Here is a 27,462-nt window from a genome sequence, read left to right as displayed (position 1 = left end):
CATTTTTTTGGAATCTCATTAATCGCTTGTTTGGTGATTCTGACTGTACTTTCTTCTCTGACCCTTTAAACCGTGAAAATGCTGATCCTATATGTGCTGATGAATTTAATTAGCTCCTTTAAACCACCAGATGCTTTCAGTAAGATTTTCAGGAAGTCCCAGGCACATTTTAATTCAAAGGTCAAAAGCCTTAGGCTTGTTTACTTTGGTGTTTTATAGATAAGACAATTCAGTCTGTAAAGTAACAGAACAGTATGGAGACACCTACCAAATTTATACAAATACAGAGGGAAATGGATTGATCCTCAAAAACCAAAGGCCAGTTGAGCTGAGCCAGCAACTATTTTAACTACATTATGTAAAGACCTCCTAAAAGAGCCCACTTGTCTTTCCGCATAGATAATTAAATTCTGTGGTGACATGTGAGAGAAGGATCCCAAGAGACAGAAATCAGATCAGAAGTCTTGGAGGCAGAGTGTTTGAGATTGAGTTAGCATTTGCTAGCTCTGATGCTTGATGAACATGCTGAAGATAGGTCTTCTCCACTAAAGAAATGACCTGTTACAATACAAGATCCACTGACATCCCTCTCTGAATGGACCAGGGCATCCTCTGGAAAAAACAAGGAAGGTAAACTTGACAACTTCTGGGTTTCTTAAGTAAGAAAGAAGTGAGCAAGAAGAAAAGGCATATTTTCTTGGGACTACAGTGAGGAAGATATTTGATAACAGGTTTTCAAACAAGTCTATGCAGCTTATATTTGAATAGCGATTGCTGAAAGAGCTTTTCTAAGCTGATCTCTTGCATCCAAGAACCCCCCTACACAGAGCTGTCCCACAGAGGACAGGACCAACACCTGCCACCTCTCCTTGTCCCTAAGCTGGTAACTCCACCGGCTCCCAAAAGGACGGGACTGTGTGCGATATGCAGCTGGCAGGGCAGGGCTGAGCCCCACACTGCCCCAGGGAGGTGCAGGGGCGGACTGGGGATGGTGGCTGGGTGCACCGGAGCGTCCGGATCGTCAAGCAGGACTGCGATGGGGAGGCAGGTCCAAGGCCAAGCTGGGAAGTCCATCCATAGGTCAGGATTGGGCCCAGCGATCACCAGGCAGGTCCGAGGTCCAGCTGGCAAGTCAGTTTGCAGGTCAGGGTCTGCGCGGTGGCCAGGCATAGACGTGGCTGTGGCTGAGCTGAAGACAGGCACAGCTACAGCACAGTTCAGGCAGGGACTGAAGGCCCAGTCCTGAGCTTAACTGGAGGCTCAGGGCCCGTGGGCAGAGGGCGTGGGTGAAGTGCCATTGAGAAAATAAACAAAAAGTTCTTTGGCTACCAGACTTGTAGGAGAAAGAAGTCTTTCTGGCAAAAAGCGTTAAAGCAGCCATCGAGGGTTGATTGACCTTTGCCAGGGCTGATACAGCAGCTCAACATGGCACAGAGCTGTCTTGGACACCTGGGTCTACCAGGCCCTTGCTGGCAGTGGGCATCACGGCAGCCTGGCGCAGGGAGGAGCTATATTAAAAAAAAAAAAAAAAAAAAAAAATCTGCTTATGTAAAGAACTAGAGCAAGACAAAAAGATCAGATGTTTTCTGTAGCTTCTGAAGGTCCCTTCTAACCTTTCTTGCCATCTAACCTTTCTGGCTTTCTTGCTTTCTTGTCTGGAGAATTTTTCTGTTGAACAGCAAAGCAGAAATAGACCCCTCCAGGCCCATGCAGAAGGCAACCTTGACCCCGCTTCTCCCTTCCAGAGGGGGAGAGGCACGCTCTTCTATTAGCAACACCATGGGAAAAAAGCAGGCAGTTGTTGAAATGGACACGCTCCTCTAGGAATGACCTGGTCTCTCCTCACAGACTGTACCAGTGCCTCACCCAGCTCCTCATTTGGGCAGCAGGAATAAAGGAGCTGGAGTGATCTGCAATGGGTTTGCCCTACAAGTTTATGATATTTTCACTTTTCATCTGATTTTTTAAATAAGCTAGACATCCAGAAAGTCATGATGTATCTCCTGTCCTCCCCTCCAAGTAAACAGCAAGTGGGGGAAGCAAGAGGTTCACTTTTGTCAACCAATACTGACACATCTCCCCACCTCTGTCCTAGTCACCCTTCCTCAAATACCCTTCTCATTCCAGTGCTGAGGATGCACCTCAGGGCCAGGGCAGCTGCAGGATAAGGCACCCAGCCAACAAGCTGCTGGATGGGGGAAGGCAGCAGAACTGGCCCCACACAGTCACATGAGAGAAATTCACTCCCTGGCAAGCAAAATACAGGCACCAGTTCGGTTTTGTATCTTGCTTTATTTGTAGGAAGGAATCTCAACTTCATTTTTCGTTCGCAAACTGGCTGCATTCAGGGAAAGTAGAAACTATGTACCCCTGTCTCTTGCTGACAGCCCAGAACAGGGTTTTTGCCCAGAGCTCTCCTCCTCAATGCACCAAAGTGATAAAAGTGATCTGCATGTTTTACAGACCTGGGCCAGTATTTTTCATGATGCTACAGATTTCCCAGAAGTCTGGAGGCGATTCCCTTCAAGTGACTTCTGGCTAGAGCGGAGCTGGAGATGTACAGTCCTTCCCCCATTGGCTCAGCAGCAGACAGTCCCACACACGAAATGAAGGTAGAAACGAAGTCATATGCTCAAGACACTGGAAGATTTCAATAATGATATGCTTTGAATCTGCACTCCTGCCACCCAGAAGTGTTGTAACAAACAAGAACATTTCAACATATGTGTCGGAGGAGTGTTTTTAGGAAGTGTTTGCCTGTGTGCTCACCAGTACATTAGGGGAAAAAATGGTGATCAGCTTGAAATGCTATAAAGGATTCTACTAGAAAGTAGATTAAAGACATACAAATAAATGTATTTGCGCAGATTAATAAAACATGATCCATATATGATGAACACATAAAGCTACACACTACCCTCTCTGTCCTTTTGCAGCCATGGAGGAGGGCACCATTATACCCATTGGTGATAATGGGCTTTTTAAAAGTAGCTAATTTTCTCTGTCCTTTTCCCATGTCACAGCGTCTGTGCCAGTACTGCAGTGGAAGGTGATGGGGTGACCCTTCCTGGCAGTCTCAGCACCCAGCAGCCTGCTGGAGCAGGAGAAAGGTGAACCTCCCTCCCTCACCCTCCTCTCTGCCTCACTGCAGAGGTGGCTTTGCCAAAAAGGAGAATTTGTCCTCCTTTCCCAAGTGACCAGTAAAACACTGCAGGCATGGCACAGGCTCAAATCCTCCCTAAGATTTTGTGTCTGTCTGCCCCTTGGCATTGCAGCTGTGTAGCTGTGGGTGACTACTGTCCCCCTCTGCAGGGAGAGAAACCATCCCAGGCAAGTGTGGAAAGATGCTCTGCACTGCTCAGGCATGGTGGGCTACCTGGTGAAACCATCGTTTTACCAAACGCATGCTGTGGTGTCTCCACAACAGTATTGCACTTCACCTGGGAGTTGCTTCTGAAGCTGTCGGCAACCAGGCCCGGTGCAGCCATGCAGACCCTCAGCAATAGCCAGCCTTGCTCCATCTGGGCCTGCAGCAGCAAGAGGTGTTAGCTGGGGCTGCCAGATAGGATGGCTAAGTCCTCTCATGGTGACTGTGCCCAGGGAATGACCAATGGTGGCAATAAAGGTGTTTACAGGACATGGTTTACGTCGCCAGATACAAAGGCAGGTGTTTTTCCTGTACCTAATACTGGGGACACCCAGCTGTTTTCTGCAACCCCCAGCTGATCCACCCTGTCGGTGATGGGACCTTCCAGAAACCCGGTCCATTGGATCACCCAGCTTCTCTCAGCAAAGCACTGTAACTCACTGGGGCTTGGCAGAGCCACCACCATTCTGTGGGGCTGGAGGAAATGACCCAACCCAGGCAAAGGGGGCTCAGTACAGAGTGGCTTTCACTTCTGGAGTGCATTGTATTTGTATCTTTTGCACTTCACAGACCAATACCTGAGGCCAGGATTGAGGAAGAAAGAGGGAGGGGAGAGGAGAGGAGAGGAGAGGAGAGGAGAGGAGAGGAGAGGAGAGGAGAGGAGAGGAGAGGAGAGGAGAGGAGAGGAGAGGAGAGGAGAGGAGAGGAGAGGAGAGGAGGGGAGGGGAGGGGAGGGGAGGGGAGGGGAGGGGAGGGGAGGGGAGGGGAGAGGGAGAGGGGAGGAGAGAAAGAGACAAAAGAGTGAAAAGACAGAGAAAAGGAAGGAAGGCAGGAGGGACGGAGGTGGGAAGGAAGGCAGGCAGGAAGGCAGGCAGAGAGGGAGGGAGGGAGGGAGAGAAAAGAGACAAACCATACTTAGTGCATTTATTAATTTAAAAATGAATATTTTTACTTGATTGGGTGGAGACAGAGAGAACGAGAGACTTAGAAACCTGTAGGAAGGTGCTACATGTATTCATTTGCAAATTTCATTCACAGGCTAGCTCTTGGAAGACTTACAAAGTCCTTCATTTTATAGGATATCTGAGCCCCTCAGGAGTAGTATTGTATACATCATCCATGTGCAAGGGCTGTACAGCTTTTGTGTGGATTATCATGCATGATAACTACTATGGCTATGCAAGTGAGAGACAGACTGATGCTCCCATCTGCCTTAACCACAGGACCCTGCTCCACAGGGCTGGTGGAGATGACCTGTGCTGGCCCCATCATTGCCTGCCCAGGCTGCTTGGGGCTCCTGGGCTAGCGGCCCTGGCAGCGCTGCAGGCTACAGTGAGTAGCCATCCCTCAACCAGCCAGCTGCTCTGTATGGGGCCACATTCCAGCTGTTAGCCAGCATCAGCTCCGCTTGTTGGGGAGTGGGAGGCAATCAGGTCAGCACCTACTTAGGTTTTCCCCAGAAAAAAACTCTGAACAACAGCAAAGAAAATCTTGCTTGGTCCTGAATCTAAAACCATTGAACTGGATCCTGTGTGTCCCACAGACTCAATCAGATTTAGCACTAGTGAAAGCCATGCTTTTTCTCGGGGTTTAGGTGCCCTACCCTGGCATAATCTTTCAGGTGAGCCAGATACAAGGTTTAGCCTTGTACGGAGCTAACTCCTAGAATAAATGTGGTGAGCTTATTTTACCCTATACAAGTTATTTGCTGGTACCCCAAGCCCCAGCATTTGGCACACATAGCAGCCAAGCAGAGGGCCACTGCTGTCACTTGACGTTTGAACTGCATTTGAAGACGTAGAGGCTGTGAAATTAAAGCAGCCTGGAGCAGTCTGTGTTGCTCACTGACTGTGGTTCGCTGATAGCTACCAAGCCTTGGTTTCTTACAAGTCCTCACTCAGTTCTATATATGATGACATTTTTGTCCCAAGCTGTAGACTTATATGCTTCACTTTTTGCCTTTTACTATATTTAGTACAGAGATGGTCAAAACCTTTTTTTTTTTAAGTTTTTGCAGAAAATGTCAACATTTGCATACTGGGTTTGTTTCAAAATGTTTGAAACAGATGTTTTTATTAGAAATATATGTATTTATTTCTGAAAGCAGTATTAAATGAGTGGTTACCTACCTACATATTATGCATCAGAAACACAATTTTGCTAAAAAATACAATTTAATAGCATTTTGATCACTTTGAAAAAATGGGAAAAGGCACATTTTTTCCCCAATATTAGCTTTTTTAAAGCCATTTTTTTCCATGGGGAAAAATGTTATGTTAAAAAATGAGCATCAGTTCTAACTTTGCACTAAGCAGTCACAGCATATAAATTTTGACACCCCCCTCTCGGGGTTTTAAAGTCTCTCTCTCTCTCTCTCTCTCTCACTTTTCTATATTTACATTTAATGCTATAGAGCTAAGCGCATTCCTCTGCCTGCTCTCACTCTGCAGCCCCTGTCAGACAAGACTGAATTCACAACCCTTGGATAGTGGTGTCTTTTCTACATCACAGAGCATTTCTGCTCAGCAGCCTGTTTCATTTCGGTGAAGGTGGCTTGTGCCTTTTCTTTGATCGCATCCATGTCCATATTCTGGATGTTCTGCAGCTGTCCCAGGATAGAGTCCTTGTCCTCTTCCTCCACCTGATCTTCTGCCACCATCTTCTGAAGGTCTTCTGGCAAATCCACATCATCTCCAGCCATCTGTATTTGATTCTCATCCAATTCACTCTGATACAAAAAGCAGAAAATAAAAACAGTGCATGAGAGTATTTCTGCTATCCCAGGATCTACTGATGAGTCTCTTTTTTGTTCGTTCACTTGTTTGTTTTAGGGAGAACTGAAACATATGCACAGATTTTTCAGTCAAAGTTTTTAGATGCAACTTGTGAATTCAGGGGCTCAATCAGCCCCCATACAAGTGTTAAGAATTTTCAGACAATGTCAATTGTATTTCTTTGAAGGGTTTCAGTAGTGTCAAAACTGAAGACCTCAGTGTCACTTGCCATTTTAGAAATCTGTCATATGTGTTAACTGTGGTAACATGCTGATACTGCAGGAAATCCACCACAAGTTATTCGTATCCACCAAAGACATGCTGCAATATACTGCCTAGGCTGTCATCTGTTGTGCGATTTGGTCAATGAAGCAATAGCTTTAGAAAAACTGTGTGGCTACCATTCCCCTATTAATTTGGTGGTGGGTATTTTTAGATATCAGCACTAAACTGAAGCCTTCCTGAAGAAAGATGCATTAAACTTAGGAAAGAATTACTGGAAAAAAGGCCTCCATCTTCCCCAAACCATGCCTAAACTATATCTAGGTCTTTGGTTGTCATCTCTGAGTTGTGATGAAGAGCAGGGGCTGTCTGGCACATAATCAGAGCAGTGCTGCAGTGCTGGTAAGTGGGGTAATAGGAGGACTTGGACAACAAAAGAGAGGATGGAGATGGGGTGTGAGTCTGAGAAAGCAAAAGGAGACAGGAGAAGGAACTGGTTAAGCAATTAAAAGGGCTGAGATGCAGTCAGCACTACACACACTTGCTTCCTGCCTGCCCACTGAAATGCTCTATCAGTGGGGCTATGTCAATTTTTCAAACAATGGTGATTTTGTTCACATTTTTGTGGTGGATTCTGATGGATTCAGAGCTCAGAAGAACAGGGTATTTTGACACAGCTCACACATCAAAGATAAGCATTAATGCCTCATTACATCGCCAAAATGAAGCATGACAGCAGCAAAGGCCTGATATGAATAAGCAGCAATGCTGTCAGCAGGAGGTGTTTTTGAGAGTGAGAGGGATCTTGGGTTTGCATGAATGAATGAATGCAACAATGAATGGAAGGACATATATGAGCAATGTGTGTGTAGTTTCAGACCTTAGCAGGGACAGGCAGACTGGGATGCTTGGCTACATAGCCACTATTTACTGTTACCTATATTTGCACAACTTTATGTTTGCAATAACTGTACTTCCCTTTAACCTGATTTCTCCCCATATATCTTATGAAAATATGGAGAGGTGTTTCATGATCGTTACTACTACGTGGGTAAAATGGGTGAGGATGTCTCTTGACCCCTTTGGGTAAGGGTTGCTGCTATCAGATCTGTGGAAGCTAGAAACAATATCCCAATCGGCAGAAGTATTCTTTATTGATTGCGTAGCAGGAAAAAATTTGTTATCCTGCTTGTGTTAAGCTTTAAGTTAAACGTGTTAAGCTTTTAATCAGCAAGTGCTGGCTATCGGAGGAATTAGCCCTTTTGGAATTCTCCCAAGTAGCAGTAGAGAATGATAAAGAAAGATACTGGGTTAATCACTGAAAAAGTCCCCCTAAGCAGACAATCACACATGTTCTTTTCTTTAGAACTATTTATAATTTAAGACATCATCACTGCATGCTACTGTATATTATGTGGAGAGATACCCATACAGTGCACACAAAGGCCACTTTGGTGATGCGAACAATTGTTTGGCACATTCTTGCACCAAAGCCCCCTGTCCTACTGAAGTCTGAGATGTGATGCACAATGCAATTTGGGGGTTCAAAGTGTTCTCTGACCAAAGAAGAACGTATTCAGATATAGTCTAAAGCAGTACAATTCTGCCCAAGTCACCTGTCTCTACCCACTTGGCATTTAGCCTATCCTTGAATAGACTAGTATGAACTTCAACAGGGTAGGGTCACTCAACAGCAAGCCAAGAAGTACATAAGGTGTGTATGGCCTCTTCTCTTTCTTCTAAAATTTGACAGATCTGGTTCTGTTACTTTGATTTGAAATGGAAGTGTAGCATTAAGTTTCTGATTTTACCTGTTGTGTTTTGGTTTTTTTTTTAAGTCTGGTGGAAATAAGTTAAAGCTTGTTTTCTCACAAGGAGAGACCAGAAGATTTTCCTACAGGATGTTCTTAAAGTCAGGCTAATGCTGCAAGTGTCCAAATACACACTGAGCCTGCAGCTCCAAGCACCCACTTCTGAAAGTCAGAATCAGAAATGTGGTGCGGAAATGCATCATGTCTGTTAGTTTCAGACAGCAGCTTGCAATCAGAGTGTGAGCAGGGTGTGCAGATCCCTGCTGTCCCAGCGTGCACATGTGGGGACTGTTACTTGCCCAAGGCCAGACATGGCTCTGACAGTGATAGAGGCACTACCCCGCATCAGAATACACTCAGCTTGGACTACAGAGAGCACCCAAAATAGGCAGACCTCATGGACAGGACAGCTGGGGCCATGGGCTCTAATAAATTCATACAGAAAGCCCCTCTGGACCCTGGCAAACCTGCACTCGACTGGATGGCCTCTCTCCTGATGACTTTAATCTCCATAGTCTCCAGGTCTCTGCAAGTGTTCAGCCACCCTTTTAGGACCTCTGAGAACACAGAAGCAACATCTATTCTAGTAAATTAAATATGCCTGGCACTGGTCTCTTGCCCCAAGGCCAGCTGTCCTGGAACAACCCACTGCGATGCTATTGAACTCTCTCACCCTACCAAACAGGGTGGTCCCATCTAACTGCCTATTGGCAATGCCTGTCCTAACTCCCAAACTGGCCCTGGGAACTGCTTGGGAGAGTGCCCAGGCCAAAACTGGGTCAGACTCCCTTCTGACAATTCAACAGCATAGGCGATAGAGTCCTAGTGCCTGGTAATATACTTTGACCCTGATTATGCATCTGATGTAGTAAGACTCAGATCCATTTTGTTACAGGTGCAATATAATGCAGAGTTCTTTATACATACATGATACACAGGTGTAAGCAGAAAACAGACAGTCTAAACATCCATTTATATGAAGTCTGATTGTAAACAAAAGAGATCAAAGCTCACAGGCTAATCTACAGGGGAGCCAGACTGCTTTCCAGCATCACTGTGTGATGTACTGCTTTCCTTATGTCTAACATCCTGTCATAAAATTTACCTATGCCTACACGCAGAGATCTTTAGGTAGGTGAATCCAGACCTGATCCTGTGATTCATCACCTATAATGAACCAGTTACATACAAAATCAGAGTTCATCTTGCCTTGACCTGCAAGTGGGATTTTTGGTAAGCAATACAGCAGCCCCATACTGACCTACGCCATCCAAGGGCTGCAGGTACCTCACAAGTAGGTACGAGGAGCCACAGGTTGGAAACACCAGCCTTCTCCCCCACAAACACCCTCTTGTGCCATCCCTACACAGGGATCACAGTTTGGAGCACAGGAAAGGTGTGCGGAGGCTGCTTGACACCCGAGCTGTCAGGGCCTCGTAGGCACTGTCATGTCATTGCCCAAACTGGCTTCAATAAGAACCCCCTTACCCCTGGGGTCCAGAAATCCCATTTCAGCTCAGGTCAGGCCCCCAGTCCTGCCCTAAGCTACATCACAGCTGTGCCTGTGCCAAGGTGGTCCCCTGCTGAGCCTGGCTTGTTGACTGGCTTTCCAGGATAGACCATGCTTTGCCTTCCCTGACAATTACTGGGCTGTCGCTGGATCCTGCTGCGAGCCCCAGCTCTGCGTACTGCGTTTAGAGCCTGCGGGACTGTGCCTGTGGGTGAGGGCACTGCTTGTGCTGGGGTCCCCCGTAGCCCTGGCCTGGACCTTCTCAGCAAGCAATCCTGATCCCGCTGCCTCCTGACATCCACACTGTGACTCCATTTTTCCACAGTGGAGCCACAGCTGTTTCACTCTGGCCTATTAAGAAAACATTTAGATCAGCAAAAGAATTCTTCAAGCTTAGCAAATACTTGTTTTCAGATACTTATCTAAAGCCTGTATGCACTGAAGAGCTTCTCCTGAGACAAGTTTCTCTTTCTGCCTGGTCAATATGCATCCCCCATGGCACAGCTAGAGCTTATGTAATGGTTGCGTACAAGTAAAAAACCCTTTAATTCTGGAATGGCGCTATTCATTAAATCAAGTCTTAACAATATTCCCATCACAGCACAATAGAGCAAGAGCTGTTTGAGATTACATGACTACATGTCCCTTTCATGGCAAGAAGCTTTCCTTTTTAGTGTCTCTAGCAGCACTTGTTATTGAAAAGACATCTGATTGCATCTGAATACTCTTTCCCTCTAAATATCAGTGAATGAAAAACATCCTGCTGTTCAGTGACTGAGAATCTCATAGAGCAGTGCCCACAGAAGTGCTTTGACTAGGGGAAGGGATCCACCTGCTTGGAGCAGACGACATAGTCCCTTCCTGAGGTGCTAGAAATACATGTATCAGAACACAACCCCCAACACTTGGACAGAAGAACGGCACTGATGTGACAATACTCTGACAGAGAGTAGTGGCATTTGAGATAACGTGGTGGATATATGTGCAGATCAGTGATGTGAAAGGGGTGGTGGGGCCCATGGGGAGAGATTGCCGTGCTGCAGACAAGGTCTTTGGACAGGTTGGTCGGGCCTGTAGTCAGATGTTCCTCTCCTGCAGCACAGGCACCATCACCTCAATACCCTGTGTTTAGACCTTGCAGAAGCTAACTGATTACTGGATGCCAGTTCAGGAAAAAGGCAGTACATGAATAAGAGAGTTTGGTGTGTTTTTTTAAAATTAAAATACTTATTTAGGTATTTATATGATTTTTTAAAAAATGTTTTGTATGGAGGTTATGCATTGAATACTCTGAAGATGAAAAAGTTGTCCATAGATCGAATGTCTCACGGCTAAAAACATCTTTGTGATGACAAACCTAAGTTGACAATTCTGTTAATAGGATTAGGTTCATTAAGGGACTGCTTTCCCTTATAAATCTGGCCCAGATAGCATGGAGCTTTAGATTTTGCACTGAAAAGGGGGCCCTGCTTAGTCCTGAATTTCATGCTTTCATTTACAATGTGTGCTAGTGATTGATACTGGTAATATTCAGGGTTTCTATCCCATACTAGGCTACCTGAAATTACTTTCATTTTTCAAAATAATTATTGCATTATCACAGGTCTGAGAGCATTTTGCTGCCATAATGTTGTACCATAGAGTTGAATTCGTTTCAGGGACATATAGCGCGCACATAATAATTTCATTTTCTTCCTGATATAACATATCTTTTCATAAGGGCTGATGAAAATAAAGCAGACCTTCAACCAAGAAATGCTATATGGGTAGACACAAATGCAGAAAAGCATATCCTGCAAAATTTACTTGCAACCGCCGCAAATCAGCAAATTTAAGTATATGCTTAATATCTTCTTTGCTGGCTTAGGGCTCCTGTCGTACCTTGGAGGCAAGTCTTCTACTGTTATTACTGAAATTTGGCCCCAAAGGCCACTTAGTGTGTACCAAAGTCAGGATCCTGCTGGAGATGGGGCAAATCACTATTGCATGCTCTTGGGTGCTATGAGATGGCAGTGCGCTCATCAGGGGTCAGCCAAGGGTGACCGTGGAGACCTGAACACCATCTCAGAACTGAAGAAAGCACTCCGGATGGGAGACTTTCAAAATCACAGACACACACCCAGCTCCACTGACTTTTAATTGAGAGCTGGGCACATTAAGTGTCCTGAAGCCTTTGAAACTAGCCCTTCTTGGGGTTTAAAACTGGGGCCTTTCAGAGTCTGGTGAGGCTGTGGGGAAATGCTGTTCAGTAGCTGGCTCAGCATATGCCTCCAAAAGGAAAACAAAGCCTAATGATATTTTACTACTCAGCTGCTAATTAAAATGCTGGTGTTTAGAGATTTAGGCCTACAATCCAATCAACTACTTAAAATCTTGTACTTCATTTTTTTTTCATAATTAATCTTTCTGTAATTAAACTCGCCCTCAGGCAATATGTTTTCCTCTTTCTTGTCACTATGCTGAGCACCCACGGCCCAGAACAAATGGTATATTGCAACTGATGAATACAGAAGACCATAGAGGATAATCTGCCCTTGCTCCTTCTAACCCTATATATGACACTGGTCATGCACAGAGCTAACATATATCCATGTTTCTGCAGGCATATCCCTTTCTCTTCCAGATGGATATTCTGTCTGGAGGGAATCTGAAGATGCGGTGCATTTCTCTAGTCTTTTTGACGCCAGGCTATAGCTGTGAGTGAGTGCCAACAATTCCCTGACATCTACTGCAGGAACAAATATCAACCTTACACACATGGAGCGGATCCTGTGCTTACACCAGGCCTTGTGATCGCACGGGCCTCGTGCTGCTCACAGGCAATTTCACAGTCTGTTTCACCTGGGACTGCACTGCTGAGCTGAAAGAGCTCCGCACCTATGATTCATCCCAGATGAGCAGGATGCATTGCAGATGCTCTGTGCAGTTTGTAGGAGATACCCAAGTTTGATAATGCCTGGAAATGTTAGACTACACAGTGCAGACATGCGCATTTCTATAGAGGCACCTACAGCCATAATAGCAACACCTCTAGGAAGTGAAAAAGAGATCAAAGTTCAAGTACAAGTAAGTGTGTGAGCTTGATAACCATCTGTGAAAGACTCACGGGCTAATACTACTTCCATTTAAAGGGGTCATTTGAACGAGAAGCTACAGGTGTAGTGATAGGCCTTCATTTTTGAAGATGACAAATTGTGCCTTCAGATAATTTTAAAAGCCAAATGTCCTTACAGAGAGTTTGTTGATCTGAAATGAGTTGTTATATAGAACTGTATTCACTTCAAATTTGCTTACAAAAGCTTTGTTCAACATTGACACATTTGAAGGGCAGGTAGAGGTAGCTTAATTGAGGTTTCTCTGCAGCATTTTTTCCCTTGCTCCCCCCCCCCCTCCCCCCCCGTACCTGTCTCAAAACACTCTGCCATACTTTTTTAAGACAGCACTTCTCTTTCTTGAAAAGTCAGTTAGCAACGTTTTGGTTGCAAAAAGCATGTTTTCAAAGTTAGAGAAAAATACAATTTTCATCCCTGATTATGAATAAGGCCTGCCAGACTGGTTAAATACAGATGGTAAAATTTTATCTAAGTCACAAGGTTGATTCACTTTTCATCCAAATTGTAATTTGCCTTTAGTGTTCAAGCAAAAGATTGAGTGGTGCAATTTTATGAACATGGCACTAGAGGGCCTTTGACGGCTCAGGGTTAGAAACATCATCAAACTAACACTGTAGAAAAAATGCATGATTTACAATTTGTGTTTACATTATATAATGACTTTCTGAGCCTAGGTGACTTTGTTAATTTTTAATTGCTTGACTGCTCAGTCCTTTCCTTCTTGCATTTCTCATGTTTCAGTGGGAAATTCTTTAAATATTTCAGCAGAGATGGCTGCAAATATTTTAGTGTTTAGTTGTGCTTGCCACAGAAAATGCATAAATATTCAATTCTATTGCTTGCAGGTTCTAAGATAGGTTTTATAACTCCTCAGTCATATTTGCCTTTGCTCTCAAGTCATGCCAGGTAATGGAATCTAAGGGGCTAGTTGGCTCAGACCAAACTGTGTTAGGGACTGTCAAATCGTTTAACCATAGGGGTGATGGCACTCCAGCACTGGAGAGCATGCCCCAGCACTGACTCATTTAGGAGTTTAGATTTAACACTAGATTCACAGAGCACTGAGGAAACTGTACAAAAAACCCTTCACTGGCAAATGGTAGACCTTCTTAAAATGCATCCTCCACAAGGAACCCTTCACATCTGGTTCCTCCTGTCAAGCTGGAGGGATTGTACTAACCTAGGGCCAGAAACACCACCAAAAGCCCCTGACAGGAAAGGGGACAAGTTGGAACCATTAAGCCCACTGCTCACAGACAGCCAAACAACATAAGCGTCCCCACAGATCTGGATGTAGACAGAAGTGATCAAATGAACCCCCTACTTATTCATTAAATTCCTTTGAGGAGAATGAAAAGCGATAACTGGAGGAGCTGTCTGAAAAGGTTCAGCATTGTGGGAGAAGGTAGCAGAGATGATGTGTGCAGAGGTGGCTATGAAGTCAAAGATCAGTCCTTGAAGATAGTGGGAATATGTGATGGGTTTAAATAATCTGCTGGGAAAGCCCAGTTTATTGGGCTTGAATTTGGTATCTGTGGGTGAGACTCCAGAGAGCTAGGACAGGAAACCTGATAAATGTCATTTTCAGAACAAGGCTTGATGAATTTGAGCAATGCCATCCCACTGCTTGAACAGCCTTCAGGGTCTCTATTGCTAGTGAACATGATGGAAGCATTTTTCATAGTGAAACTTTCATTGATCTTAAGTCAACCTAGGATTTTTGCTTCAATTCAAGAATTGCATTGGGTTCTTGGTCCCAGTCGCAAAACCCCACCTCAACCAGCATAATATATTTTGGTTCATCTAAAATGCAAATTAGGTACAAGAAAACAAGGTAGTCTGACGGGGGTCCATCTGTCAAAGAAGAAGAAGAGCATCTTCAGTCATAGGCTTGCCAAGCTGGTGAAGAGGGCTTTAAACTAGAGATGCCAGGGGAGGGGAACCTCATTCCATCCCACTCCTACCAGTTTGATGCCAGGGCCAGCAATAGATGCCCAGAGCCTGGAGAAGGAACACAGGTCAGCAGGAGAGAGCCTGAAGAGCAGCACAAAGGAACTCCAGCCAGTAAGACAGCTTCACTGGGGGCCCAACTTCAATGCCTCTACACAAACGCACGTAGCATGGGGAATAAACAAGAGGCGTTAGAGACGTGCGCACGCCTGCAGGGCTACGACCTTATTGGCATCACGGAGATGTGGTGGGATGGCTCCTATGACTGGAGTGTTGGGATGGAGGGATAGAGGCTCTTTAGGAGGGACAGGCAGGGGAGACGAGGAGGGGGTGTCACCCTCTATGTCAATGACCAGCTGGAGTGCATGGAGCTCTGCCTGGGGATGGATGAGGAGCCAACCGAGAGCTTGTGGGTCAGAATTAAAGGGAAGGCAGGGACAGGTGACATTACGGTGGGGGTCTGCTACAGGCCACCTGACAAGGAAGACCAAGTGGATGAGGCCCTCTATAGACAGATAGGAGCAGCCTCATGCTCACAAGCCCTGGTCCTCATGAGGGACTTCAACCACCCTGATATCTGTTGGAGGGACAATACGGCAGGGCATAAGCAATCCGGGAGGTTCCTGGAGTGTGTCTGAGCCGCCAGGGATCAGGTTAGGAAAGCTAAAGCCGATAGAATAACTTCTTTCTCCAAGTGGTAGAGGAGCCAATGAGGAGAGGTGCTCTGCTGGACTTTGTTCTCACCAACAAGGAGGGGCTGGTGGGGAATGTGAAGCTCAAGGGCAGCCTGGGCTGCAGTGACCACAAAATGGTGGAGTTCAGGATCCTTAGGGCACCGAGGAGGGCACACAGCAAGCTCACTACCCTGGACTTCAGGAGAGCAGACTTTGGCCTCTTCAGGGATCTGCTTGGTAGAGTGCCATGGGACAAAAGCCCTGGAGGGAAGAGGGGCCCAAGAAAGCTGGGTAATATTCAAGGATCACCTCCTTCAAGCTCAGGAGCGATGCATCCCAACAAAGAGGAAGTCAGGCAAAAGCACCAGGAGGCCTGCATGGATGAACAAGGAGCTCCTGGACAAACTCAAACACAAAAAGGAAGCCTACAGAGGGTGGAAGCAAGGACAGGTAGCCTGGGAGGAATACAGAGATATTGTCTGAGCCGCCAGGGATCAGGTTAGGAAAGCTAAAGCTGATAGAATTAAATCTCGCCAGGGACGTGAAGGGCAACAAGAAAAGATTCTATAGGTACGTTGGGGATAAAAGGAAGACGAGGGAAAACATTGGCCTTCTCCAAAACGAAACGGGAGACCTGGTTACCTGGGATATGGAGAAGGCGGAGGTACTCAATGACTTTTTTGCCTTGGTCTTCACTGGCAAGTGCCCGAGCCTCACCGCCCAACCCGCAGAAGGCAAAGCGGGGACTGGGAGAATGAAGAGCCGCCCACTGTGGGAGAACATCAGGTTCGAGACCATCTAAGGCACCTGAAGGTGCACAAGTCCATGGGACCTGATGAGATCCATCCGCGGGTCCTGAAGGAACTGGCGGATGAAGTTGCTAAGCCACTGTCCATCGTATTTGAGAAGTCGTGGCAGTCTGGTGAAGTTCCCACTGACTGGACAAAGGGGAAACATAACCCCCATTTTTAAAGAGGGAAAAAAGGAAGACCCAGGGAACTACAGGCCAGTCAGTCTCACCTCTGTGCCTGGGAAGATCATGGAACAGATCCTCCTGGAAGCTCTGCTAAGGCACATGGAGGACAGGGAGGGGATTCGAGACAGCCAGCATGGCTTCACCGAGGGCAAGTCCTGCCTGACCAACCTCGTGGCCTTCTATGAGGGAGTCACTACATCAGTGGACACGGGAAGGGCTACAGATGTCGCCTATCTGGACCTCTGTAAGGCCTTTGACACAGTCCCCCACAACATCCTTCTCTCTAAACTGGAGAGGTATGGATTTGATGGGTGGACTGTCCGGTGCGTGAGGAATTGGTTAGACGGTCGCATCCAGAGGGTAGTGGTCAACGGCTCAATGTCCAGATGGAGATTGGTGATGAGTGGCGTCCCGCAGGGGTCCGTATTGGGACCGGTACTGTTTAATATCTTCATCAGTGACATAGACAGTGGGATCGAGTGCACCCTCAGCAAGTTTGCAGATGACACCAAGCTGAGTGGTGCGGTCAACACACCAGAGGGACGGGATGCCATCCAGAGGGACCTGGACAAGCTCGAGAAGTGGGCCCGTGTGAACCTCATGAGGTTTAACAAGGCCAAGTGCAAGGTCCTGCACCTGGGTTGGGGCAACCCCCAGTATCAATACAGGCTGGGGGATGAAGGGATTGAGAGCAGCCCTGCCGAGAAGGACTTGGGGGTACTGGTGGATGAAAAGCTGGACATGAGCCAGCAATGTGCGCTCGCAGCCCAGAAGGCCAATCGTATCCTGGGCTGCACCAAAAGAAGCGTGGCCAGCAGGTCGAGGGAGGGGATTCTGCCCCTCTACTCTGCTCTGGTGGGACCCCACCTGGAGTATTGTGTCCAGCTCTGGAGCCCTCAGCATAAGAAAGACACAGACCTGTTGGAGCGGGTCCAGAAGAGGGTCACAAAAATTATCAGGGGGATGGAACACCTCTCCTGTGAAGAAAGGCTGAGAGAGTTGGGCTTGTTCAGCCTAGAGAAGAGAAGGCTTTGGGGAGACCTTACTGCAGCCTATCAGTACTTAAAGGGGGCTTCTAAAAAAGATGGCGGCAAACTTTTTAGCAGGGCCTGTTGCGACAGGACAAGGGGGAATGGCTTTCAACTAAAGGGGGGTAGATTAGGCTAGATATAAGGAATAAGTTTTTTATGCTGAGGGTGGTGAAACACTGGCATAGGTTGCCCAGAGAGGTGGTGGATGCCCCATCCCTGGAAACCTTCAAGGTCAGGTTGGACGGGACTCTGAGCAACCTGCTCTAGTTGAAGATGTCCCTGCCCACGGCAGGGGGGTTGCACTAGATGACCTTTAGAGGTCCCTTCCAACCCAAACTATTCTATGATTCTATGATTTGAAAGTTTGGATAGATGAGGCTAGAAGTGCTGGTCTCTTTCCATTGATGACAGAGTCTCTAAATGACTTGCTTGGGTTAAGTACTAATTTTTTTATCAGCTAAATTTAGACAAGATGGATTCTTTACCTTCCTCCATTTTAATTTATCAGAAAAGCACTGGAAAGTACTGATCAGAAAATAAATGGTAAAGACTCAGAGCTGGCAGGTAAGTACTAGTAATATAAAGAAGCTCTCAACTTGCTAAGAACCACCAAATGCTTCCTTGTGAGATATAAATTAAATCTTCAAAAATGCTAACATCTTCACGGTAGTAGTAGTTCAGAGCAGATGCATGATCCAAACCCCTACACAGGCTACTCTGTCCCATATTACCTGTCTCCTGCCCATGGAAGCAGCTGACAAAATAACATAATAATAACTTTTCCAAGCACAAAACCCAGAGTTACTTTCTCCGTGCTGGAGCTAACAGTGCAACCCACTCTGGACAACACTGAACAGCACAAGTGGGCCACACCCACACGCCACAATCAAGTGCCAGAAAGTCATGGACATACACAAAGCCTTTCAATTCCGTGGCCCTAGAGCAGAACCTCAAATTTTAGGGAGCCCCTAAATGCACAATAGTGCAGGCCCCGATACTAATTTACACAAACAAGTCTTCAGTCACTTCTTCAAAATGAATGGAAAATAATATTCAATACTTCATGGACCTTCCTTCACACTCTACCACAGTTGGTTTTCTTTAAAGAGTCTTTGGGGAAGGAATTTGTCCAACTTTTTTTTTTTTTAAACCAAACCTAATCATTTTCACCCTTATGATTAGTCATCCCTTCAGAGCATGCTAATAGATTTGAAAGGCTGGACTGTCAGGTACAAAAGTCTTATTTCTCTTCTTCCCACCATATAATTTTTGTCCATATATCTGCTAGCTATCTTTAGTAGTTTTCCTTCATTTCCCTTACAGAAGTCAGTTACTGATTTGTTGTTCCCTGTATATCTCTTGGAGACTTTTTTTGAAAATGTCTTCACATTTCCCATCTTCTGAGCTTAAACGTCAGACTCAGTATTACATGCCTCAGTAATTTTGGCAATTCATAATTTGAAATCCTTTAGAATTCTTGGGTAAATACCCTCTGGCCCTGGTGTACTGTACACCGTTTAACAACTTCCTCCATCAACACTGACCTGAGAAAATTCCCCTGATTCACCCCCATAAAAGAGACTGTTATAGGGAAACCTATCTAGGGACCTTCATAGTGATCCTGTAGTTACGATGAATGCAAAGAATTCACTTAACATTTCTGCTATGGGCTAATCTTCCCTAATTCTTTTGCAGAATCCTTCTCTGGTCTCACTCCTTTAGTTTACTTTAATTCCAGCCCACAGTCCTAGAAGAGATACCAGCTTTCTTCATTATAGAGGCATCACCATCTTGCGACAGGAAATCATCTCCAGAATATTCAAGTTTCAAAATTTTTTTTTTTTAATAGGCAAGCTCTGTGGATGTTTAGTATAGGCTTAGTGCTAAAGCCTGTACTTTGATAAACCTTTGATAAACAAGAGTTCTGCAATTAAATCCCTGAGAACAAGGAAGACGATCAGAAAATAAACAAGGGAGAAAGTTTTCCCTCTAAACCAGGAAAACACTTTAAATACAGTAGAGAACTATCCTGGTTTGTATCCATGTGTTTTTATGTCAGGAAAATACTGTCAACCTACATGCTAACTTTCCTTTCTGTCACAATCTAGAAGCTATTACAGCTGCTGCCTGCTTTTAACAAACCTTCAGATTTCTCTGTTGCTTGAAGATTCTGTTGTCTATATTTTGGTTTTCCTGGGAATATTTGACAGTGTCAGGAGCACTAAAGAAAAAAGAATGGACAGTTTGCTTGCACTTCTTGGAAGAAGATAGTAAAAATGAACCTTCAGAAGTTTAGCAGAACTCAAATGTACAGCTTGTAGAGGAGTTTTCAGGGACTTTGCTTATTTGCTTATAGCTTTTTCTTAAACTTTTGCATGTTGCTAAGAACACATACTAACTGTGAGACACAATCAGACCAGATACTCAACTTGCTGAGTCACCTGTTTCAGATCTGACAGTATAGAGAGGGGTTACAAGAATCTTTCCGTTAGATTAGTCTACTGAGCAGAGAAAAAAGACCAAAGAAGCAGTCACTAGGGAAAACCATGGCTCTGGCCTCCTCCATTTCTGTACTGAGCTGCAGTGGGGATCCCACTAATGAAGGCAATTTGCCATTTTCAAAACTCTGCATTGGTAGTCAGTTTGCTTTAAAATTGGCCACTGAACTAGATGAGATCACAAACTACAGGCTTACCTTAGGGAGTCTGTACTTTTCTCTCAGATGAACCCTCAGACAGGCTCGCTCTGCTTTTTTCTGTGCAAACGCTGCATCTCTTTCCATCCTGGAAATGAGAAAAAATGTTTCTTCATGATATTAATAAAATACGGTCTTTTACACTGAACCAGTTGCTCGGCTGCAAAAAGCTACACGCAGGAGTTACTCCCAAAGTTATGTGACTTGTCCAAAGGCACAAGAGGAGCGATATCAATGAAGTGATGCTAAGGGGCCAGACTTCCTGTACCCCAAGCTTGTTCTCAGAACAGTTCCCTTGAGACCTGTGAAGAATGAAGGATAAGCCAATACTATTTGTCTGGAGTTTGTGCCTGTACTAGCTGTTATTGCTTACTGTAACAATGAACAATTCCAATAAGCAGAACAGAAAAGACGCTTGTTCCTTGCTTATTCCACTGGGGCACTTATAGACATGCGGCTACCTGACAATGTTCTACCAACATGACATTCTCATAGTATAACAACACACACACACAATGGCAGAATGGACTTTCTGGGTCAGACCAAAAGTTTACCTAGAGTCCCATCTCCAACAGTAGACAGTAGTGGACACTTAGAGAAAGAATTTAAGAAGCATCCTGTATCAAAACTGCCCAGCTACCAAAAATCAGTGGTGTAGGGTACTGGAGCTGGAAATTGTCTCTACATCATTGTCTTTAATAGTCCTGGATGGCCTCTGTCACCTATTAATTTTCCTGGTCTTTTCTGCATCCATTTACTGTTTCAGAACATCCTACGGCAATGAATTCCACAGCTTCCCTGTGTGGAAAAGTACTTCTTTTATCTGTGGTTTTATAAAATGCTTTCATTAGATTTAAGAACTGTTCAGCACAATTTTTGGTTAGATTACTTATGTATTTATTTGCAAAATGTGTCTCCTCAAAGATTTTTGGTAACATTTGATAACATTCACCTTCCCCCCTTTCCCTTTAATTTTTTTTCACAGAAGCATTGTCATGGAAATTCTCAGGTAAAATTGATTTTGTTCCAGTACAGGTATTTTGTCACATAAAAGCTACTTGCAAGATGAAATGTTATTTTTCCTCTGCTTCCACAAATGAGTTTTTGGGTTTCTCTCTCTCTCTCTCAAAAAAAGGTTCACATTAACTGGAAGCTATCTTAAACTTCTTTCAGCCAGTCATTGATGGGAAGATTGGAGTTTTTTTGAGCCCTTCTGGCATATTTTCCCGCTGTTTCTCAGCCTTCCTCCTCTCTTGCCCACTCCTTCTCCAGAACATCCCTTTAGGTGTCCTATGAGGCTGAGGGGCAGGAGGGAATTTTCTGCTCAGGTAGATTTGAGCTTTTCACTTGTCCTGTCATCGTGGGAAGACCTGGCAAAACTCACTCAGCCAGTCTCCCACCATTGCTTGGGCCCTCGTGTCTGGCCTAATCTTACACCTTTTTGTTCTGGAGGATCTAATTATTCCCTGGAACATGAAGCTTTGTAGGAACAGGACACAGGTGTAAGAGTAGTTGCATGACAGTCAAGAGCCTGTGATGTACAACACAAACTGGTGGTCCCCTCTTGCTTAAACTTGTGATGCTGGAAGCAAATCCTATGCGACTGTGCTGGAGACTGCCAGCACAAGCCACCCGTTTGTTCCTGTGTATTACACATTTTCCTGAGAAACAGCAATCTGTGCATTTTTGTGTGTTTAATCACCAAAAAAACCCAAAAACCGAACCCAAACCCTGAGAAGAACCCAAACCAGGATGGTCATGCATCAAAGGCCAAACTCTGCCCGAGTATGACTCCAGGAAGGCACTTCTACTTCTCTATCTCCACTCTTGTACAGCTGAAAACTGGGTAAAATCCAGAGAGCCCTGAAACAGATGCTCTGCCTGTGACAGACTGAAGATTTCTGTGAAGATTTCTGACACATATTTACATAACCACACCAGCGTGCACTGTCCTGAGCTAATTTTTTTTCTCTGAAAGTACTTCAAATGTTCCTATTATAGTTCCAAACTGTACTTTCAGAAGTACTCCTGCACCAATTCCTCAATACAGTTCAGCATGTAACAGACACATGCCACACTTGAAAACTTTATAGAAATATTTTTCCAAGCATTTTCCCTATTCCAGGAATCCCGTTTTGCTTCTCAGTCTCAATAAAGCATCTTCCTGCCCGCAGATGGTTATTTCTCTTTTAAATATCCCTTGACAAAATGCATAGCAAAACATTCTGTATTTTATTCCAAACCAAATGATAACCTATTCAAGGTTTTATGATAGAAATGGCTGCTGCTAAATACAGACCTGGATACCTCAAATTCCATCAGTCATTAACCTTTCACCCATAATCATCTTACATGAAGGATTTACACAACCATTATGTAATTGACCATTAGAGGCACAGATGCATTTGAGATTTAAAAGTCAATTGTTTTATTTATAATTATGCATTATTTGAACTCCTACATGTTAAGTCCTTTATTTTACTTCTGTTTTGATATTTAAACACAGCAAGTGGTAAAGATTATCACTACAGACAAAATAAAATTGAGATTTAATCAGTTGAAAACTTCTGCTTTATTTAGTAGATTTTAGAAAAAATAACTGAAAATGCAACTACAAAAAATAACCATCTTAAAACTTTTCTCTAGATAAATATCATCCATTTAACATAGCACTCATTACTTTTTCATGTCTGCCATAATAAATGTGGACAAAGAAAAGATGATGTATTGAAAGTGTACTCCACATGGAGTTCTAGGAGAAGAAATCATACACATCTTAGAATTAACTCCTGCACTACAAGCAGCTTTGTACCTATGGAAAAATTTGATAGATAAAGTAACATCAACTAGGAATGAATCCAGCATATCAAGGTGTGGAGATAGCAGGAAAGTGTAGGAGAGAGTTGCAGGATGGGGGGGGGAGGGGGGGGGGAAGGGGGAAACATCATATTTTATCATTTCCAGTTGGTGAACTTTTATTTTGGGAAGTCTCTTTAGCAAAGATTCTTCTGCTTTAAAAAAAGGGAAGAGTGCAGAATGTTTGGCTTTTTCTTGGGTTATTTTTATCTGCACAAAGTTACCAAGAATCAGCCCCATACTGATAATAAGGGAACAGGTACTCACTTCTCCTCAACCACTTGCTTTTGATATTCCTCATACTCCTCTCTGGTCATTCCTGCAGCTGCTGCTGGATCAGAAGGAGTGCTTTCTTCTTTGCTTTCTTCCCCTCCACCTCCAAGTCCCAAATTCTTTACCTGGTTGCTCAACATACTTTTCATTAGAAAGGCCATCTTCTCAAGAAAAAAGGAGCTATAAGCAAACAACTACAAGAAAGCCAAACCAAACCAAAAATGTTTTCAAAACCAACAATTGTAAGCAAGAGAGTTTCTACAGCCACATCAGCTCTTCAAGGGCACAATGCTAGTGAAACGTGAATGCCAAAACCAGTTTGTCAGCCATAATCTGGATTAAAGAGTGAACTCGTTAATATCTAGAGGCAGATGGTTCGGATTGCTCCAAAAAAAATCATTAGATGCAGCTACCTACTTTTTATATTAATACCTTAAGCTAATTGTACACACACACACAAAAATCAATTATAGTGTGCAATAGCATTTTGACTTCTTCAGTCTTGAAATTCTCACTTTCACAGAGATGAAAACATTCCCTGGAACACAATGGATCTGAATTAAATATCTGGTTGACTAAATGGCCATAGTAAAATTGTAAAATTCAGGCTACTGAGCAGAAAACCCTTTTGGCTTTACACAACCAAATGAGATTTCAAAACTGGAATTCTTCATTAAACAAAAACCCCAACCCTTTTTATCCATTGATATTTTATCACATTGGACAGAAAGTACATTGAATGATTTTTCTTCATCCACTTTTCACATGGTTGGTTTGTCTCACAGATGAATGGGGCATTACTGCTATAATTACTTTTTTTTCAAGTAATCACAAAAAAAGCAAATCACATCTTCCTACTTTTCATTCCTTAGGGTTTATTTCAACTTTTCACCAGGCTGTCTCCATCTAGATCACTACTTTGACTGGTGCTGCATAGAACACCTAGTATTTTAATCTTAACTGTCAGTAAAGGAGAAATGAATCTGACTGATTCTATATGCTATAATACAGCTTTGATATCTTTTGTTTGTGGATTGCTTGTATAGGTCCTCATCTTTCAAACTTTTATTCACATCATTAGCCTCACCAGCTCTTTGCAGGTGAAGATTTGCAGGCTCTGCTACCTAGATCGTAAGACTATTTGGGGAAATCATCTGCTAGGTCTCAAAAGTTCATGATTTTGGGTTTTGAGCATTTATCCTACTGTGACTGACTGCACATGCCTTAATGAAACATTCTGTAATTTTGATTATCTAAATGGTTCTCCCAGCACTCTCATAATTTCACTGAGAGATGGGAAGATTCCAATTTGCCTAATGCCTTAATCTGTATTAGAGCCTTTCTAATTAAAGCAGACCTGTTAGTATTAAAAAAAAAACAAAACCAAACCCGGGACGTTCTGTAATCCTGGATTATTAGTGATTAAAAAAGAAACTTTAAATTTCCTCTTGAAATAGAGTATCACTCAGAAGCAAGAATTCCAAATCACAAGAAAACTACTTTGATATACTACAAATACCTAGAAAGCATTTTTCTTAAATCAAAATTGTTTTTTATAATCAATTCAGAACTATGCAAAAGTTGCAAGAATTTATGGGAAGAGTCAACTTTTTACATTTGGCCAACTCTGACCTTGATTACCAAAACTGTATTGTATTTGCCCAAATGGCTAACGGAACTGAGATCATAAACATTAGATAGCTAATCCCAATTTAAGCAGAGAATGCTAAACTTGAGCATGCATTAATCTGAAGTTGAATGCATAAAATTAAATAAAATCTGTTTTCTGGCAAAATTTAAAAACTAGAAATCCAGCATTAAGTTTATACACAAGGTATCACTGCTCCTACCTCAGAGAGTTACTTCAAAATGGGCCTGGCAAAGTCAGTCTGACTTTCTGTTACACCCAAAGACTTCCCTGGTTCAGTTTGCTGCCTCTCGGAGGCATTCAAAGGGCAGAACGGCTGACAGCATCCCTTATTTCCCACCCTTCTGCATTTTAGAGAAGGCTGTGTTTGTTCAAAAGAGCTGACAACTAGCTAGTGCTGTGGGTCCACTGCAGGTCAGCTGTAGCTGTGCAGGCATGCTAGTTCCAGCAGAATGCAGCATGACCTATGCTATTGCCTTATCATTGTGCAACTATCATCTGGTAAGTGCTGTCCGACTCTGCTCAATGGTACTTTTACACCATTTTCCCAGCCTGGAGACAATATGGACAAGCAGAGATGGTTCTAACCTGCAACCCTTTTGCCTTCTGCTAAAACCAAGACCTTGCTCACTTTGCTGGTATTTGAAAAGTCCTACAAACAGGTCTAATCTAGCATCTCTTTCAGAAGGACAGTCTTTGGATGAGCACTCTGACTGCCGAGCAGTAGTGGCAACCCCATGACCCAGAACAAGACCACAAGAATCCCTCTCTGTTACGCAGCCAACTTTAAAAGGAAGAAATGAAAATAAAGGGTTATTTCTAGAAAATTATTTGAGTTAAATACTGCTCCAAGAGCAAGCCTCTGAAAAAAGCCAATCCCTAGTTCCTAAACTACAGCCTGACTCACATAAGTGACTTGCCCCACACTGCTCAGAACACAGTGGATCTCAAGAGTGGGAGACAGAAAATCTTAAATGAGGGGAGAAGTCAATTCAGGCATCTCTAGAAATAGATGGTGGCCAGAGAAAGAGGGCATCACAACTCTGGATAAAAGTTTTGGTCTTGCTGACCTTCGCATCCACTGCTTACAACACAAAGCTAACAACAGAAACTAGCAACATGGACATCAGTAGCTGGAAGGTCATCTTCTCAATCTGCTTCAGCTCCATAGCCAAGCTGTATCTTACAGAAGTACGCAGCACAAAAGGGGCCAAGAAATACTGCATGAACCACATACAGATCATAAAGAGGTTTTCAGCAGCTTGCAAAAACCATCGAACAGGTTAAAGTAATATATTAGCACTGTTTATGCACTGATCCTAAAATGCACGAGTTCAGTAACAGTATGGTAGGCATCACAGAAAAGCATGCTAGAAGAGATATTTAAGATCAGATAAATATAACTTTTGATGATTAGCATTTTCTCTGTGCTTCAACAGCCTCTTGATTAAATGTTAGAACGCTGTCCCACAACATCACTACTTAGTGCCAAATGCCTCTCGAGTCCACTTGCAGTGGTTGGCTCATCTTTATTTAAAATTCTCCTAACAGGAACAGGGAGCACCAGTGTGTCTGTACTGTGCACTTCACAAATACGACATGCAGCGCTGATTTTTACAGTATTAGGTCTAATAGTCTTCTCTAAGTGTATGGGAAGTGTATCTGTTAAACTTTGTGCTATTGATCTTTACTGAAGAGAAGCTTCTGTAATTTTGGGCACAAGTCTTGGCTATAGACTTTGATCCTTATAGAAATGTTGCTAACACCACCTTCTTCCTCAAAGAGATGCTTTCACGGAATTGACTGAGAAGGCAAGAAAGCTGAAAACTGTCTTGGGAAGGGATTGCTGAGAACCTGAGAGCTCTTGCCCTCCAGGTCTTGAGAGAGGTCTCATGAACCTTCCTAACAGCAAAAAAGCTTTCCAATGTTAGATTCAAAATTGAAGACAACAAAAAGTGCTTTAAAAGTTATTGGCCCTATTAGAAACTGCTGAGAAACACAAGAGACTCGTGATAAAACTCTGGAAGACGCTACATAGCTAGCTAGTGAATTGCTCACTTCATTGTGGGTTTAGATATTTATCACAAATCTGTGTATACAAGTAACAAATAAACAGACTGATAAGGAACCGATGGCTCACCGAGTACCTAAAGCATCAAGTTTTAAGCACCTACCTTGGGTGTTAACAAGGACTAGTACCTCCAGAATAATTCCCGTTCCTGACAGGTGCTTTAACTACTGCCTATATTGAAGTTACAAACCACTTACTGCTTTTTGTTGATTATAGGGATCACAGGCTTAATGAAAAAATATGGACAGCTGCTAATTAAGTACTCAGGTTGCCACTTCTTTTGCTTTTAAATCAACATCCTTTCCCTCTAGCTTAAGTGAAATCAAAATTAAAGGCTCAGTTCCTGTTATCTGATGGAACTGGACGATACGAAAAAAAGCCTGTATTCCATACTCAAAGAACGCAGGCATCTCCAGCCCCAGAATAGAATTCAGAGTCTCGAAACAGGCAAATCACAAAGAGCAAAATCTAAAAGCCTCACAGAGAGGCCA

The 27,462-nt window shown here is 43.8% G+C and overlaps 1 protein-coding gene across 1 annotated transcript; it reads right to left on the bottom strand.

Moving 5' to 3' along the window:
* Window positions 1-5,378: 5,378 nt before the first annotated feature.
* Window positions 5,379-26,317, bottom strand: LOC143172059 (complexin-4). The gene is made up of 3 exons (XM_076361292.1): window positions 23,247-26,317; window positions 20,124-20,211; window positions 5,379-6,095 (listed from the first exon to the last, which is right to left on the bottom strand). Exons 1-3 carry the CDS (start codon window positions 23,411-23,413, stop codon window positions 5,868-5,870), a joined length of 483 nt encoding a protein of 160 aa, XP_076217407.1. The 5' UTR covers window positions 23,414-26,317; the 3' UTR covers window positions 5,379-5,867.
* Between the last annotated feature and the right edge of the window lie 1,145 nt (window positions 26,318-27,462).

The sequence above is a fragment of the Aptenodytes patagonicus genome, chromosome W (assembly GCF_965638725.1).
Source record: "Aptenodytes patagonicus chromosome W, bAptPat1.pri.cur, whole genome shotgun sequence".
NCBI lineage: Eukaryota > Metazoa > Chordata > Aves > Sphenisciformes > Spheniscidae > Aptenodytes > Aptenodytes patagonicus.
Note: the sequence above shows the minus strand (reverse complement) of the source record. Positions and strands in the feature narration are given on the sequence as shown.

Excerpts from the sequence above, each read along its gene's own strand:
- LOC143172059 (XM_076361292.1), bottom strand. The coding sequence starts at position 23,413 with ATGGCCTTTCTAATGAAAAGTATGTTGAGCAACCAGGTAAAGAATTTG. Across the intron at positions 20,212-23,246 it reads AAGCAAGTGGTTGAGGAGAA|GATGGAAAGAGATGCAGCGT; the intron begins GTGAGTACCTGT and ends TCTCATTTCCAG. Across the intron at positions 6,096-20,123 it reads AAAAGTACAGACTCCCTAAG|AGTGAATTGGATGAGAATCA; the intron begins GTAAGCCTGTAG and ends TTTTTGTATCAG.